Source organism: Phoxinus phoxinus, assembly GCF_949152265.1.
Source record: "Phoxinus phoxinus genome assembly, chromosome: 3".
NCBI classification, from domain to species: Eukaryota; Metazoa; Chordata; class Actinopteri; order Cypriniformes; family Leuciscidae; genus Phoxinus; species Phoxinus phoxinus.
The window spans coordinates 41,331,428-41,345,561 of NC_136878.1; the positions used below are offsets into that span (position 1 = coordinate 41,331,428).

The 14,134-nt window shown below is 37.2% G+C and overlaps 1 protein-coding gene across 3 annotated transcripts in view; it reads left to right on the forward strand.

Annotated features, from left to right (window-relative positions):
- The window catches only part of doc2b (double C2-like domains, beta), a 256,275-nt gene that overhangs the window by 193,374 nt on the left and 48,767 nt on the right, over nt 1-14,134 (forward strand). The window contains exon 11 of one of the 3 annotated variants that reach the window (XM_079608666.1): nt 12,316-12,339. The exons of the other annotated variants lie outside the window; for them this stretch is intronic. Within the exon in view, the coding sequence (XP_079464792.1) occupies nt 12,316-12,339 (24 nt within the window). The remainder of the gene's footprint in view (nt 1-12,315; nt 12,340-14,134) is intronic. 3 annotated transcript variants of the gene reach the window in all.

A 14,134-nucleotide genomic window follows, 5' to 3' on the forward strand; every position in this document is an offset into this window, starting at 1 on the left:
TTTGTGGCTCTTTAATGTGTCTGTCAGATCGCTGTAGAGCATCAGTTAAAGCTGCTCGTGAACCAATCATATCTTCCTTCTAGTAAATTTATAGCATCAAATAAACATGAATAAACATCAGAAGAAGTGTTGTTTTAACCGCGGAAAGGCGTCAGTACACTCCGTTTTTCAAGTTCAAATTCTCCCATGTTAATCTACTAACTATAATGACTGCTTTGTCCGACAAAAAGGCGGATGGCGAAGTATGAAACCAATTGCAATATCAATTGACCGTTCGCAAAAGCCACGCCCCTTAGTTATTGTTACTACGCCCGTCAAACAATTGTGAACCATAGCCATGGCTGGGTTGAGATCTATACATTAAGTGATTGGTTTTGGAGTAATGCAGCAGACATGTCCTCCAGGGCACGACAGAAATATAGACAGAATAGCGCAAAACAGTTTTGTAAAATGATATATGATCAAATAAAAATTATGTATAATTTTACAAAACTGTTTTGTGCATGTGCTCCCGCGCGCGCTATTTCAGTCACAACACTGCAATCAGAGGACGCGCTGAAACCATCAACTCTCGATGCTGTTCTCTTCATTCATAACTCGTAGCCTACTGAGAAGGATATATTTGTGTAAATAGTTGTGCAACTGCGCGAACTTTGTTTTGAAGTTGAGTTCCAGAGGAATTTGTGACTGTGTACCTGTTCAACCACATCAAAGTTTCGTAATTAGTAAGTATGTGCTTTTTCTCTTTTTTTTCTCTTGTTTGCTGACTGATGAGGGGGCCGCAGTGCCGTAGTGAAACGGTGTTTGTACATGTAGCCTATTTTTTAATAATAGTTGAAAGCAATCATAAAATACAGCAAGTTTTAAGCCCGTGCAGACCTCACTGCCATAGGCGCATCGTTTCACTATCTTGCTGAAATCGGAATGTTTGATGGAGGTCCTTCTCCTTAGTTACAGTTGCTGAGCTAGGATTGGACGAGAACCGTTCAAGGGCGGGGTTTTGCGAACGGTCAATTGCGAAGTTTAACCACCATAGAGTGAAAGTTTATAATTTGCACGTGTTTTGTCTTACCAATTTACACATTCAAGTGGTTTTAAACCTGTTCAGCACAAGAAGAGGCAAAAGATCACTATTATCTGTGCGCACAGCTCCACACACCCGAGACGCCCACACAAGAGTAGTGTGTTTCAGATAGAGCACAAACACAGATTTGATTCCTCTTTCGCATCTTCTTGCAATTGAACGGACACATACACACAAAATTATGTCAAATGCCCGCCTTGGTTAGTATTCACGTACTGTAAACACAGTCAGTTACGCATGTAATCAGATGTGTATCAATATATTGGATCCGTGCATTAGGTCTTAAAGTGACTGTAGACAAATTTACCTGCTGCTTTCTGTGTCATTAATGTTAATCAAACAACAAAACACAGCTTTAACAACGAGTAAACTATATTTAATTTATACAGTGAACACTATAGTGTTATTTTACATTTAATTATTATATTTCTTTGTCGGGTCAGAGGTCACACTTCCACCGGAACTAGACTCGCGTACGGCCGGTACCGTAAGCCAGTGATTATAGTTTATAAAGTTATAGATATTTTTTGTACAAATACGCCTCGCTTTGCTTCAAGAAGGTCTTTATTAACCCACTGGAGCCATATGGATTACTTTTTTGATGGATGGATACGCTTTTTTGGACTTCAAAAACTCTATTCACTCCCATTAAAATATATATATATATATATATGATTGTGTTTGGCTGAAAGAAGAAAGTCATATTCACCAAGGATGGCTTGAGGGTGAGTAAATTATGGGATTAAAATGTTTTGAGTGAACTAACCCTTTAAAGAACCACAGTCATTAAGTCAAATTGGAGTCAGAGCCAGAACCGTTAAATTCTCTGTCTTTTTAAAGAGAGAGGCTAATCATAAGACTGCTTTGTCGCCTGTTGGATCTGTGGTGAAGCCCTTCATAAAGGTAAATAGAAAGGGCAGCAGTCATTGCTGGCAAGCACAGATATCCTCTGGAGAAACACAAGCCTCATTGTCTTACTCTCCTCATTTTACACCTCAGATTAACACTGCTATTCAAATCAGCTATTATGGAGCCAAAGTGAGAGGCACTAAAGCATTGCCAACTGTATATGGTATTGTGTGATTTTGTAGGAACAGGACGCCTACAGTTCTCTACACTCATTTCCATTTGTTTAGCCTCTAGATATAAAAACACATCATTTACATTATTTCATTATGCTCATTTACTCTTTACTGGGTAATTAGCAATTACATTTACCATTCAAAAGTTTGGGGTCAATACTATTTTTTTTTAATAAGAAATGAATACTTTTATTCAGCAAAGATGCATTAAATTGATTAAAAAAATGACAGTAATGACATTTATAGTAGTATTACAAAAGATTTCTATTTCAAAATAAATGCTGTTCTTTTCAGCTTTGCTCAAATGTATCACGTTTTCCAGATAAACTTAAGCAGCACAACTGTTCTCAACATTGATAATAATCAAAAGTGTTTATTGAGCAGCAAATCAGCATATTTGAAGGGTCATGTGACACTAAAGACTGGAATAAAGATGCTGAAAATTCAGCTTTGACATCTACAGTAGGAATAAATGACATTTTTAAAACAGTTATTTTGCAATTATATTTCACAATATTACTCAACTGTTGAACTGTAGTGTAATTTAGACTTTAGCATACACTTTTGCTGCGTTGCTTATGCTGCACAATGGTACATGAATTGTACCAAATACCATGTGGTTTGTGTGCTATTACGTTTTGAAGTAATATCAGAATCTTTCTATTTTTTTGTTTTCAAATGGCAGATGATGAAAACCGGTCCCATAGGGAAAAACAATCCCATAGACTTGCATTGAAGAAGAAACTTTAGTCATATCTAGAGAAGCCAGAATGTCATAGAGACTAAGCTCTTTTGTTTAAGTGCAGTGGGTTATAGCCTAGCAACCACTCTGAACACCCTAGTGACCACATAGTGACATGATAAAAAACACTCTGTGCCCCTTAGCAACTGCATAGCAATGCTCTTGCAACCATCTACAAACCCCTTGTGTTATGGCAGTGCCTTTTGAACATACAGAAAGAAATCCAGTTATTGATGCAATAGGTGTCATTTCCTGTTATTTCAACACTGTGTGAAATGAGTACACAGGTGTAGACGTCAAATTAATTTGTAATATTGGCATTGTTGCTGTATCAACTGTTTTCTAAAACCCTTTGGGAAATAACAGGGAAATTACAGAATAAAACGAACAACCTTGTATTTATAGTTACTGTGCCAACATTCATTGTTTACAAATTATGCTCCGGGCAATTGCTTTTTGTTCCTTCCTCGGAACAAAAAAAAGAAAGAAAAACACTGCTACTTTATTGTAGCGCTGAACGTACAACACATCCATTGTATATCCGGGAAGACAGCATTTTTGGATTGTGGCCACATCAAAGCCAAATGTACCCGGCACCTGGTAATTGAAAAATAACAGGTGGCTTCAAGTGAGCTATGCACTGGGGTTAGATACCGGTCAGCACTGCTGTTTGTTTGCTGTGCTCTTTGATAATGCTATTGTGCAACTGAGATGCCATCTTTATTGAACAAAAATGGCTCTGCCTCTTTGTTTTGCAGTATATAAAACATAGAATGTGATTATGCTCTTAGGAAAAGCATCCCAGCCATTCATCTACTGTGCATTAGCTCAAGTGTTGTTGAAGTTATTCTCAGTTTTTTTCTCGTAACTGCACAAGCGGGACGAACCTATAAGGCAAATGAGTCCCATTTAGTGTTCTCTGATAACTAGTGTTCCCAGACTGAGAATGTGCAATTCCCATCAGTAACACCAGTCTCCTTAGGGCACTTTATACTGAATCATTTCCCAATTCCCTGAGAGCTGAAGTAGAACAGTGTTTCCACTCTGATTTACAAGTTTACATGGCACAGCCTTAACTTAAAATCCTCATGCATGACCAAGAAGGGCCTTTAAATAAAGAATCTGGGTCTACTGGTTCATGTCTGTCCTTAGGTCTGGACCAGAGAGGCAAATGAACCAGGATTCAGGAAAAATGTCTGAGATATTTAAAATGTGGTAGAGGGTAAATTAATGATTTAAAAGCTATTCTAGTGTTTACAGTGTTATGATATCTCGTGCATTATTCAAAGATAATTTTGTATTTGATGTTGATTTGATTTTAGAATTGACAGCCTTCGTTTTTCAAAAGAATTTCACATAAATTAATGAAACGTTCTGCGCTCTCGTCTTGTCTCGTTTTGTGCATAAAAGCATAAAAGTATGATTTAATTGTGTATATTTGGGATACCTAAAATGCTAGCTATGAATTTAGTCAACAATGTAATTTGAGAAGTGATGGAAATGACACTGGATTAAATGTTTACAAAAAGACACAATTCTCCAGTGATGCTTCATGTTTGTCCACCGCTGGTCATTGTTAGTAGACACATTAAAGCAGTGAAAGTGGGAAAAGTGTTTAAAGAGGGTTTTTTTCTAAAAGTCTAAAGGGGCAAAAGTGCCCATAGTTGAAGAAACACCCTCATACGGCTTACAGGTGTAAAGAGTCACAAAGAGTTTCACGGGATCAAAGACGGGCTTTCAGTGGCAGTCACTGACTCTTGCTTCTTTGATCTGCTTTCTGTTGGCTCATCTCTGAATGTGGAGGAAAAGCGCAGAGCTTCCAGAATAAACCCAGCACTCGTACAGGACCAGCAACAACTTCCATTAGACTACAGGCTGTTAATATTTAATTACGGTTGTCCTATATTGTTTGGCCCCTTATCAACATTATGCAGATAAGCCTTGCTGTTGAATTATGAAGTACTCAGTCATCCAAAACTCTTCAATGAATAAGTGGACAAACACTAAGCAGAAGGTAATGATGAGTGTCGGTGGAATTAGTTTTTCCTCTGAAGAGAGGATGTTGTTTGACTTTGTAAGAATTGCTCGACCTCTGCCGTCTGGTGTCCATGTTGAATAATTTAGAGTCTAATCAAATAGTGGGCTATGCCCAGTTATACATTATATCTATAGGAAAATCCACACATACACACTCAAGAGCATGATTGATCGCGGGTCATATAGGCACGAGCAGAGAACAGTACTTTAATGTGTTGCTATTGATCTCTCACTAAACCTCTATTAAGAGGCACAGCATGTACCATCCCATTCCACGTAATAAAGAAAAGCTTAGAAACTACCTTCAATGTCATTCAACACACATCTTACAGAGCCGTTTAAATGCTTTTAGTGAGGAAAGCCAGTAGCCCAGTTATGCTAATCAAACAATTGAAGGTCATATGTTCCAGTATCTGCTCTCTGTCTGGGGTGAATTCACCAACCAGTTGCTCCACTTTTGCAAGCAGTATAATAATAATAATAATAATTTGTTACATTTATTTAGTGCTTTTCTGGGTACTCAAATCGCTTTTACATGGAAGGGGGAATCTCCTCAACCACCACCAATGTGCAGAATCCGCTTGGATGATGTGACGGCAGCCATATTGCGCCAGAACGCCCACCACACACCAGCTTACTGGTACATAGTGATTAAGCTAATCAGTATATGGGGATGATTAGGAGGCCATAATATATAGAGGCCAAGGGGCAAATTTGGCCATGATGCCGGGGTTACAGCCATACTCTTATAGTATAGAGCCCTGTAGTGATGATGTATTTTTGTAGACCAACCTGCAAATCACCCTAGTCTCAGCCTCTGACATCATGTTGGCTGAATGTCTGATGCATAAGCCACACAATTTGGGAAACACTGAGTTATCTGATTGGTTGAATTCTACAGGATTTCTGGGAATCGTGTGTGTTGTGTTCTTTAAGGTCCGCCTGTAAACAAAGCCATTGTGACACCAAACCTTTTGCTTGAGGCACTTAAAGTACTTTAACTTGTTTTCCGATATGGGAAGAGTATTATTGTCCAAGCCTGGCCGACCCTTTGCCAAAACTTGGAAGGATTCCTTAGTGATCCAATTATTTTTTTCAATTTTGGGAAGTTGCACACTGTTATTGTAGGGACATTGACTTTACATTTCCACGCCCCTAAACATGACGCTGAACAAAACAAACTGTGATTGGTTGCTTTACATGTCGTTCAGACGGCTCTTAGGGCGGTCCAAGGCCAATGAAATTTGCTATAGAGTCCAGAGCTTCTGTGGTCAGTCTGAAGCATCACCCTGGATTTTTCCATTAGCGTTTGGATTATTACCAACAAATGTTTAGGATTCTTACAAATATTGCTCGTCATGATAATCATCTCATTTCACAAATGAAGACAACTTTTATGAATTTTGAAGCCTAAATAGAATCAGTAAAAAGTCAAAAAAAAGTTTTCGACAACTCTTTCAGTTTTTAAAGAACAGTTTGCCTGAAAGTTTAGAATACTTTGCAAGAGCAGAATTATAAACAGTGAGGCTGTAAATGTGACTAGTTGAGTAGATGAGTTTTCCTGTTCGGCGTAATCGCGTTTAATATTCCCAACCTCTGTAGTCCCATTTAGCCACTTATTAGCAAATGCCTTTTTCAAGACACATAAAAGCTTTTACAAAATCAACATAAACACAACACAACAAACGTAAAAATGTCTTGAGCTTAAGTTCACCACAGCCTTCAGGCATTTAACCAAAAAATCCTTTGACATAAGAACAATGGAACCAGAAATGGTAAAATTATCATTTCTGGGAGTTGGCCTACACAAATGCATCATCCTTCCAGCACAAACATTTGCATCTTATTCATTTGCAAAATCATCACTAGGCTGAATGGTCTCAAATATCAATTTACCGTGAATTTAAGGCACTATTATTCTCTTCAGCACAAAAATGCCTCATTTATGTATAATAGGCTCATTATAAACTTATTTACAAAACTCAGCACTATTTGTTTGATGCAATTAACATAACTCTAAAACTGGCTGTGGAAAACAAGTGGTAAACTAAATTTTGCAAGCAAATGAGCATGTTTTGTGATAAACCTTTAGTAAATCAAGTGTTAAAACAGTGCTTACAGTGCGTGAAAATAAAAGAGTTAGCAAGATGAGCGTAACCATTGGCTACATGACAAAGTCTGCGACCAAAAGTACAGCAACTTGGCTAACTGCCGATTTAATCGCTGCCGTGTGTGTTTAGCTTTACACTCGCCTCAGCCACAGACGGCACACCCACAGACCGCCCACAGTCCATTCACAGACCGTCTCATGCATATTGCACAAAGCTGGCAATATACAGCAGTGCTGGCGGACATTCCTATTCCAATCAGATTGGCAATTCCGGTCTAATTGACTGGCTTTATGCAATTTACAAATGTCATGATGCAAAGAAGTCCAACAGGGAACAGCCATGTTTTTAAGACACCTGGCTACTACAGTTAGAATTTGAAAGGAAGATCTAGCCAGCATTGCAAGGTTTGTGCTGTCAAATCTTTGAAAGATAATCTTTTGATGCACCTAGTAGACTAGATATCTTTGAGCTCGTCTGTATTTTCAGCTTTTTGTTCACAGATTTATAGTATATATTCATGCTTACTTTACGCACAAAACAAATGACATATACAGACCACCATATTTTAATCAAAGTAAAGTGAACCAGAGTTTATTGTAATAAGTTTGGTTCTGCACAACTTGCTTCAGACAGTCATTTGTGCTTTGCTTGATTTTTGGTTGAATGTTTTTCCGAACTTGGGATCAAATTTGATCAACATAGATACTGACATATTTTCAACCCATTATGAACAAATTAGCATTTATAAATGTAACTCAAGACACTGCAATAAAGATAAATGATTTTGTTTTTGTAGATCTAGCTGAGGACACAGTTCCCTGACTGATTCCATGCTGTTCTTTTATAAAGAGCCGTGGAAACAGATGCTGGCGTAGAACACTTAAGCTCTGCCGTCAATCACCCTCCCGCTGTCAGCTGGCTCTTCTGAAGCGCTGTTCTCTGAAGAACCTGATCCGTCGTGTCATGGCAGCCATCAGTCTGACAAGCCTCAATCACAACACTGACATTTTTGCGCAGTCTAAAGAGAGGATTGTATGAATTACCAGAGCCATGGCCATTACATAAACAGATCAGGGAATCGCTGTAGGTAAAAGAGAGATATTGTGCACATCATCTTTCATTTCACTGAATTCATTTGGTATGGGAAAAAATAGCTTGGACTAGCATACTAAAGTTGTTCAGGACCACGGACAGTGCTGGGGCAAGACATTTGTCAAACATAAATGTCTTGTTTCGCACACATTTTTTGCTAATTATAGCATGTTTTGAGTGGATCTTGATCTGAATATCTGTTCTAGAATTCATGTCGGTTTAATTTAATTTAATTTTTTTTAAATAAATTTTGACTTGTAAGTTATAAGGATCAAAAGTGGCTAAAAAACATGTTTAATGTTTTCAAATAAATGCTGCTCTTTTGAACTTCCTATTTATCAAAGAATCCTTAAGAAATGTATCATACAAAAATTTGAAGCAGCACAACTGTTTGCAACTGATAATAAAAAATATTTCTTGAGCAGGAAATCAGCATATTAGAATGATTTCTGAAGGATCATGTGACACTGAAGACTGGAGTAATGATGCTGAAAATTTAGCTTTGCATCACAGGAATAAATTACATTTTAAAATATAAAACAGCTATTTTAAATTATAATAATATTTCACAATATTTCTGGTTTTACTGTATTTTTGATCAAATAAATTCAGCCTTGGTGGGCATAAGAGACTAAAAATTAAATAAATCTAAACTGTTTTAGTGTGCTGAATAATTACCACAGTCATCACTTCAAAAAACATAGTATTTTATAGTAAGTGAGCAACAGTATTTTGATTTTGGCTTGATTGGCATCAGATTTGGGCTATAAAAACAACTAGTTTCCAACCCAATCTTTCTGTTCACTTAATTCATTTGGCAAAGTCAGAATATAGCTCAGGACCACGGACAGCGCATATTCTGCAGTCTTTTAAATCTGGCTCCTATTGGCCGTTCTTGAAAGGATCAGACTGTGAGTAGCATGTGTGGCAAACATGGTTAGAATGACCTGGCCGTATCTAATATCACCAGAAGATCAATACAAAAAGTAATGTTTTGTGGAATGAGAGTTGCAGGTGGTTGGATATGAGCCGAGACGGGGTGTCGGGGTGAATGTGTTGGTATTCCGTGATAAGCGCCGATCCAGAGACATGCACTGGGGATTACAGGGCTTTACACATCCAGAAATACAGATAATGGGGTATTTGTAATCAGAGCAGAACCATCACAAAAAAAACATTTGCCTTACCAGGAATTTTCCTACTGGTATTTATATGGAGATTACTCCTGCTTACATCACTTTAGCATCACTCTGTGATTGAATCAAATTTACAGCCTGTAAATAAAATGACTTTGTTGTGCGACATGTTCCGACTTTATTTTAAGTGCCCTACAATCCTAAATATTGAAAATGACAATTGAATTTAAATTGGAGAAATATAAAACTATTGATTTGAAGATGTTTATTATATAGAAACAATATATTTTAGATTGATTGCAAAATATGCAATATATACAAATATTTAAGTAGTTTCAGAGCGTAGGGAGACAGACTATATTACTGTACGTCATTTGCAGTGCTTCGTTACCGTAATTTTGTGGTCGCAATTCTTTGATTGGTAGAGATTTCTTTGCAGAATCATGGGTAATGTAGTTTTTCACATGGAATACTGCTATTAAACATTAAATAAATTGGGCTGATGGCTTCAACAAAAGCATAAACCATCAATTAACAACTTAGTTGGCCACAGCACGTCTTTCTTTAAGGGTTTATAAGTTATCATTAAAAATCAATTCGGCTATAGAGAAAATAAATGGGACTTTTACTTCCAGATCCCAACAGTTTCACTCTATAGAGTTTGGTGTCAGTGCATGTTACTAAGCTCATGAATCATGATACTCCTACTACTAATAAGCCCAATTATAAGCAGAACCCACTCCACTTTCATTGCACACTGCTGATCTGTTCTGATCTGGACTGTTGTGAACAAGACAAGTGGATTGAATATTAACAGTGTTGTTGGACTGTGCATCATCACCCTTAGAATGCCGCTCAGCCAATCAGATTTGAGAACCGGAACTGTTATAAACTGAAATGTATATCATCTACAAGTCGCTACCAAAGTCATTTGTCAGAATAATAAGTGCCAGGCCATTCGTCCTTCTGAACAGACAAACGTGATGAGAAAGAGAAATGTAACCATTCATTCATTCACCCTCACAAAGGTGCCTTCCAAGATCCATTTCAGTGCACATATTGCCCATATTGTGTTTCACACAAGGACACATCTGCTCCGACCTTAACGTTCACTGCAGCCTTTTCAAACCACAGCCTCCATTAAAGAAAACCTCCCTTCTTTTGGTTGACCCCAATTCAACGGCACGCTTCACCCATCGCCATTTTCTGCGCCGGCCCGATGCTCCCCCCTCCATCAACTCAATTAAAGTAACCTGTCTGTGATCTGCTCTTTCTCTCCGTGAAACTGACAGCTCCGAAAGGGTCATCCTTATTAGCTCTGAATGTACAGGGGTCACGGGCTCACCAGGAGTGTTCGCTCTATGATGTAAGCGGGGACTGTGTCACATCATCACTGGAACGAGAGGAGGTCACCAACCTCTGCTCACATTCCTGAGAACGCATTGAACACGATCTTTCCATTATGTACATTTTGACCCTGTGATTTGTGGTTGTGGGTATTTTTTTAAAAACAAATTTAAAGGGTGTCTCTTCCATACATTTAAAGGGATAGTCCACCCAAAAATTGTTATTCTGTCATCATTTATTCACCCTCATGTCATTACTAACCTGTATGATTTTCTTTATATATTTTGAAGACTGTTGGTAACAGTTTTGGTTCCCATTGACTTACATTATATGGACAAAAATACAATGTAAGTCAATAGGAACCGTAAGTGTTTGGTTACAAACCTGCATGACTTTCTTTTTTCTGCAGAACTCAATAGATATTTGTAACCGAACAGTTTAGATTTTCACTGACTTCCATTATATGGACAAAAATATAATGAAATATAATGGAAGTCAATGAACCGAAACTGTTCAGTTACCTGTTCAGAGCATTCTTCAAAATATCTGTTTATGAGTTCTGAAGGAAAAAGAAAGTCATGAATAAATGATAGCAGATTTTTAAAAAAATGTGGTTGAACTATTCCTATTACAATGCACGCTTGTTAAATGAATGGATATCATATGTATGAATGTCATTGCATTATATACAATATCAAACCAAATTACATTTATTTTAAAGAAAGCACATTTTTCAATCAAAGTATTTCATTAAAATAGAATAAAAATGGCATTGATATACTGCTTATAAGTAAGATAAAACAGTCAATGTTACATTTATCAGTGATTTTGTTATTATTTAGCCACTATATTTAACAGAAATCTGTTCACCAAACATGCAGGCATCTTCAACAAGAAGTTTTTTCATGCCTCGTTTCTTTGGGTGCATTTGTCAAGAGGTTGCTCCTTAAACAGAAATGAAGCATTAAACTAGATAAATGGATACTTAATTGAACCCCCAGGCAGCAAATTAACATGCTACTTTTTAATGAAATGATATTAATTCTCATTATTTGTTTGGCCCGTGGTGTCGCTCTCTTACGTGCTAGTCAGTACACATTCAAAAGTGTTACACTAAGTTTTTTTGACTGATGTATTCCACCTCCAACTTTTCTCTCTCAGTTGATTTTCCTGTTTTAAATGGTGTGATGTGTTCTCGTGTAAATTATGGGCACTGAGTACGACTTTCCAACTGAGAATTTATTTAGAACAAAGATGCTGCTCTGACATCCTCTGAAGATAAAATTGGGGGTTGATCTAACAGCATTTACATTTTGTTTGTTTGCTGTGAAACACCTCCGAACACTCCATCACTTCATGGCAGCTAAATTTAGGGTTGTACTGACTTTCAGATTGAGTCACACAGATTAAAAAAATAAAAATATCTGCATTTAGGCAAATCAGTGGGCACAACTCCACATACATTTTTTTAAAAACATGGGTCAAACCTCCTGGGTACTTTCTCTTTCCTCTCTTTTATTTTCACATGCTGTTTATCTTTTACATCATGTTTTTTGTGTTGTCTGTTTTCCAAACTTATGCTCTGTTTTTATGCTCTTTCTTCCACCTTTTCTATCCTGCATGCACACTTTTCTCTCTCTGCATGGCTTGGCTGCATGCTGTAAATTGTTGTGATGGAGTGTAGCTCCCTGTACCCAGATACAAAAAGGTAAGTTTTATTACTTTTTATTGACTACTTCTCCACTTCCCAAGCAAATTTCCTACCTCTCCTGTTGAACCTCCATTGATTCACTCCAGTAATACTGACAACAACATACCAGCTGGAGTGGATTCCCTGAAGGGTGCAAAAAAAAAGATTACTGTTTTAGAGCCATAATTACATCTTTAAGTTTCATTGATTTTTACATAGCAGAAAAATTTTTACACTTGTAAATTCTAGTTGTAAAGACTATTTTTACAGTCTCCTTTGTGTGTGTTTCCTTGTGTGTCGTGTTTATATCTGTCCTATAAGATATACAACTTCCTGTGACTCATTTGGCATCATTTTGTCCCTTTACTGTTGGCATCTTTCCTTTTTGTTGGCTCACTCATTGTTCCACTGACAAGACAGATTATCTTCCATTAAGACAAAGTGCTTACCCATGAGCATAATGTTAAATAATGGCTGTTTATTAAGTATTTATGATTGAGACATTTATCACAGTTAGTTAGTTTGTTTCTAGTTCTTTACCGTGTAAAGGTACATTTCACTCTTGATTGGTAGTTTTTCACTGTGAAGCGCAGAGGCTGCATGCATCGCTCTCATTTGTTCTCTTGTGAGTAGGTGGGTGTTTATATGCATGTGGTCTTCAGTCTAGGAGACCAGATTTGTCTGTGGCCATGTCTCGCCCCCATACATATATTCATGGCTTTAGAATGAGACGAATGCAATGCGCGCTTTTACTCCCATGTGGGTATTAATTTATCTTTGTGTCTGACATGGAGCAAAGCAGCCGCCTGTATATAGTGCCTGTGTGCACTACCATAAATCAGGTAGAAAGAGTGTGCGTGTGTGTTTGTGTGAGGGGTTTGGCTATATTTGTGAGGGTCAAAATGTTTTACATTTTACTTTAATAAAAAAAATGCTTATAATTCAGCCAAAACATATTTTGCATGTTTCTGTGATGTTTTGGGGTTGGGTTATTATGGGATATAAAATGTCATTAACCTGATATTAAATCAATGGAAATCTATTCAATGTCCTTATAATATAGTGAAACAAATGTGTGTGTGGTCTGGTAAACAGTACATTATGGGGCCAAAATTACAAAAATCCTTGTCTGGTGTTTTTTGAAAATGTAAAACTGCATAACGTTTTCTGTGATGGTAGGGTTAGTGTAAGGGGATAGAAGATACAGTTTGTACAGTTTAAAAATCATTATGTCTATGGAAAGTCCCCATAAAATATGAAAACACAACGTGTGTGTACTTGTAGAACTAACTATCTTTGTGAGGACCAATTTGACTTTTAGACCATCGGAGTGAGGACATTTTGGCCAGTTCTCACTTTCTGAGACCGCTTTTAAGGGTCAAGACTTAGTTTTAGGGATATGGTTATAATTAGGTTAAGGCAAGGTTTAGGGTAAGGGTCCAGGTTAGGCACTTAGTTGTGATGGGCAAGGTTTGGGTAAGGAGCTAGAGACTGCATTGTGTCAATGAATTCTCTCACAAAGCTAAAGGTGTGTCTGTGTGTGGTTTAGGCTCTTCACTCTTGCCATATAGTGTTTAATGTAAGCTAACCCTCGCAGCTATTCAACACCCTTGATCAGGAACTCAGCATGGATGCATTCAATTGATCAAAAGTGACATTAAAGACTTTTAAAGTATTAGAAACAAAATTAGAATTTTCTGTTTATCAAAAGAAAATGTAATTTCCACAAAAATATTAAACAGCAAAATTATTTTCTTCACTGATAATAATAATACTGTATATGTTCCCAAATCAGCATATTAAATTGATTTCT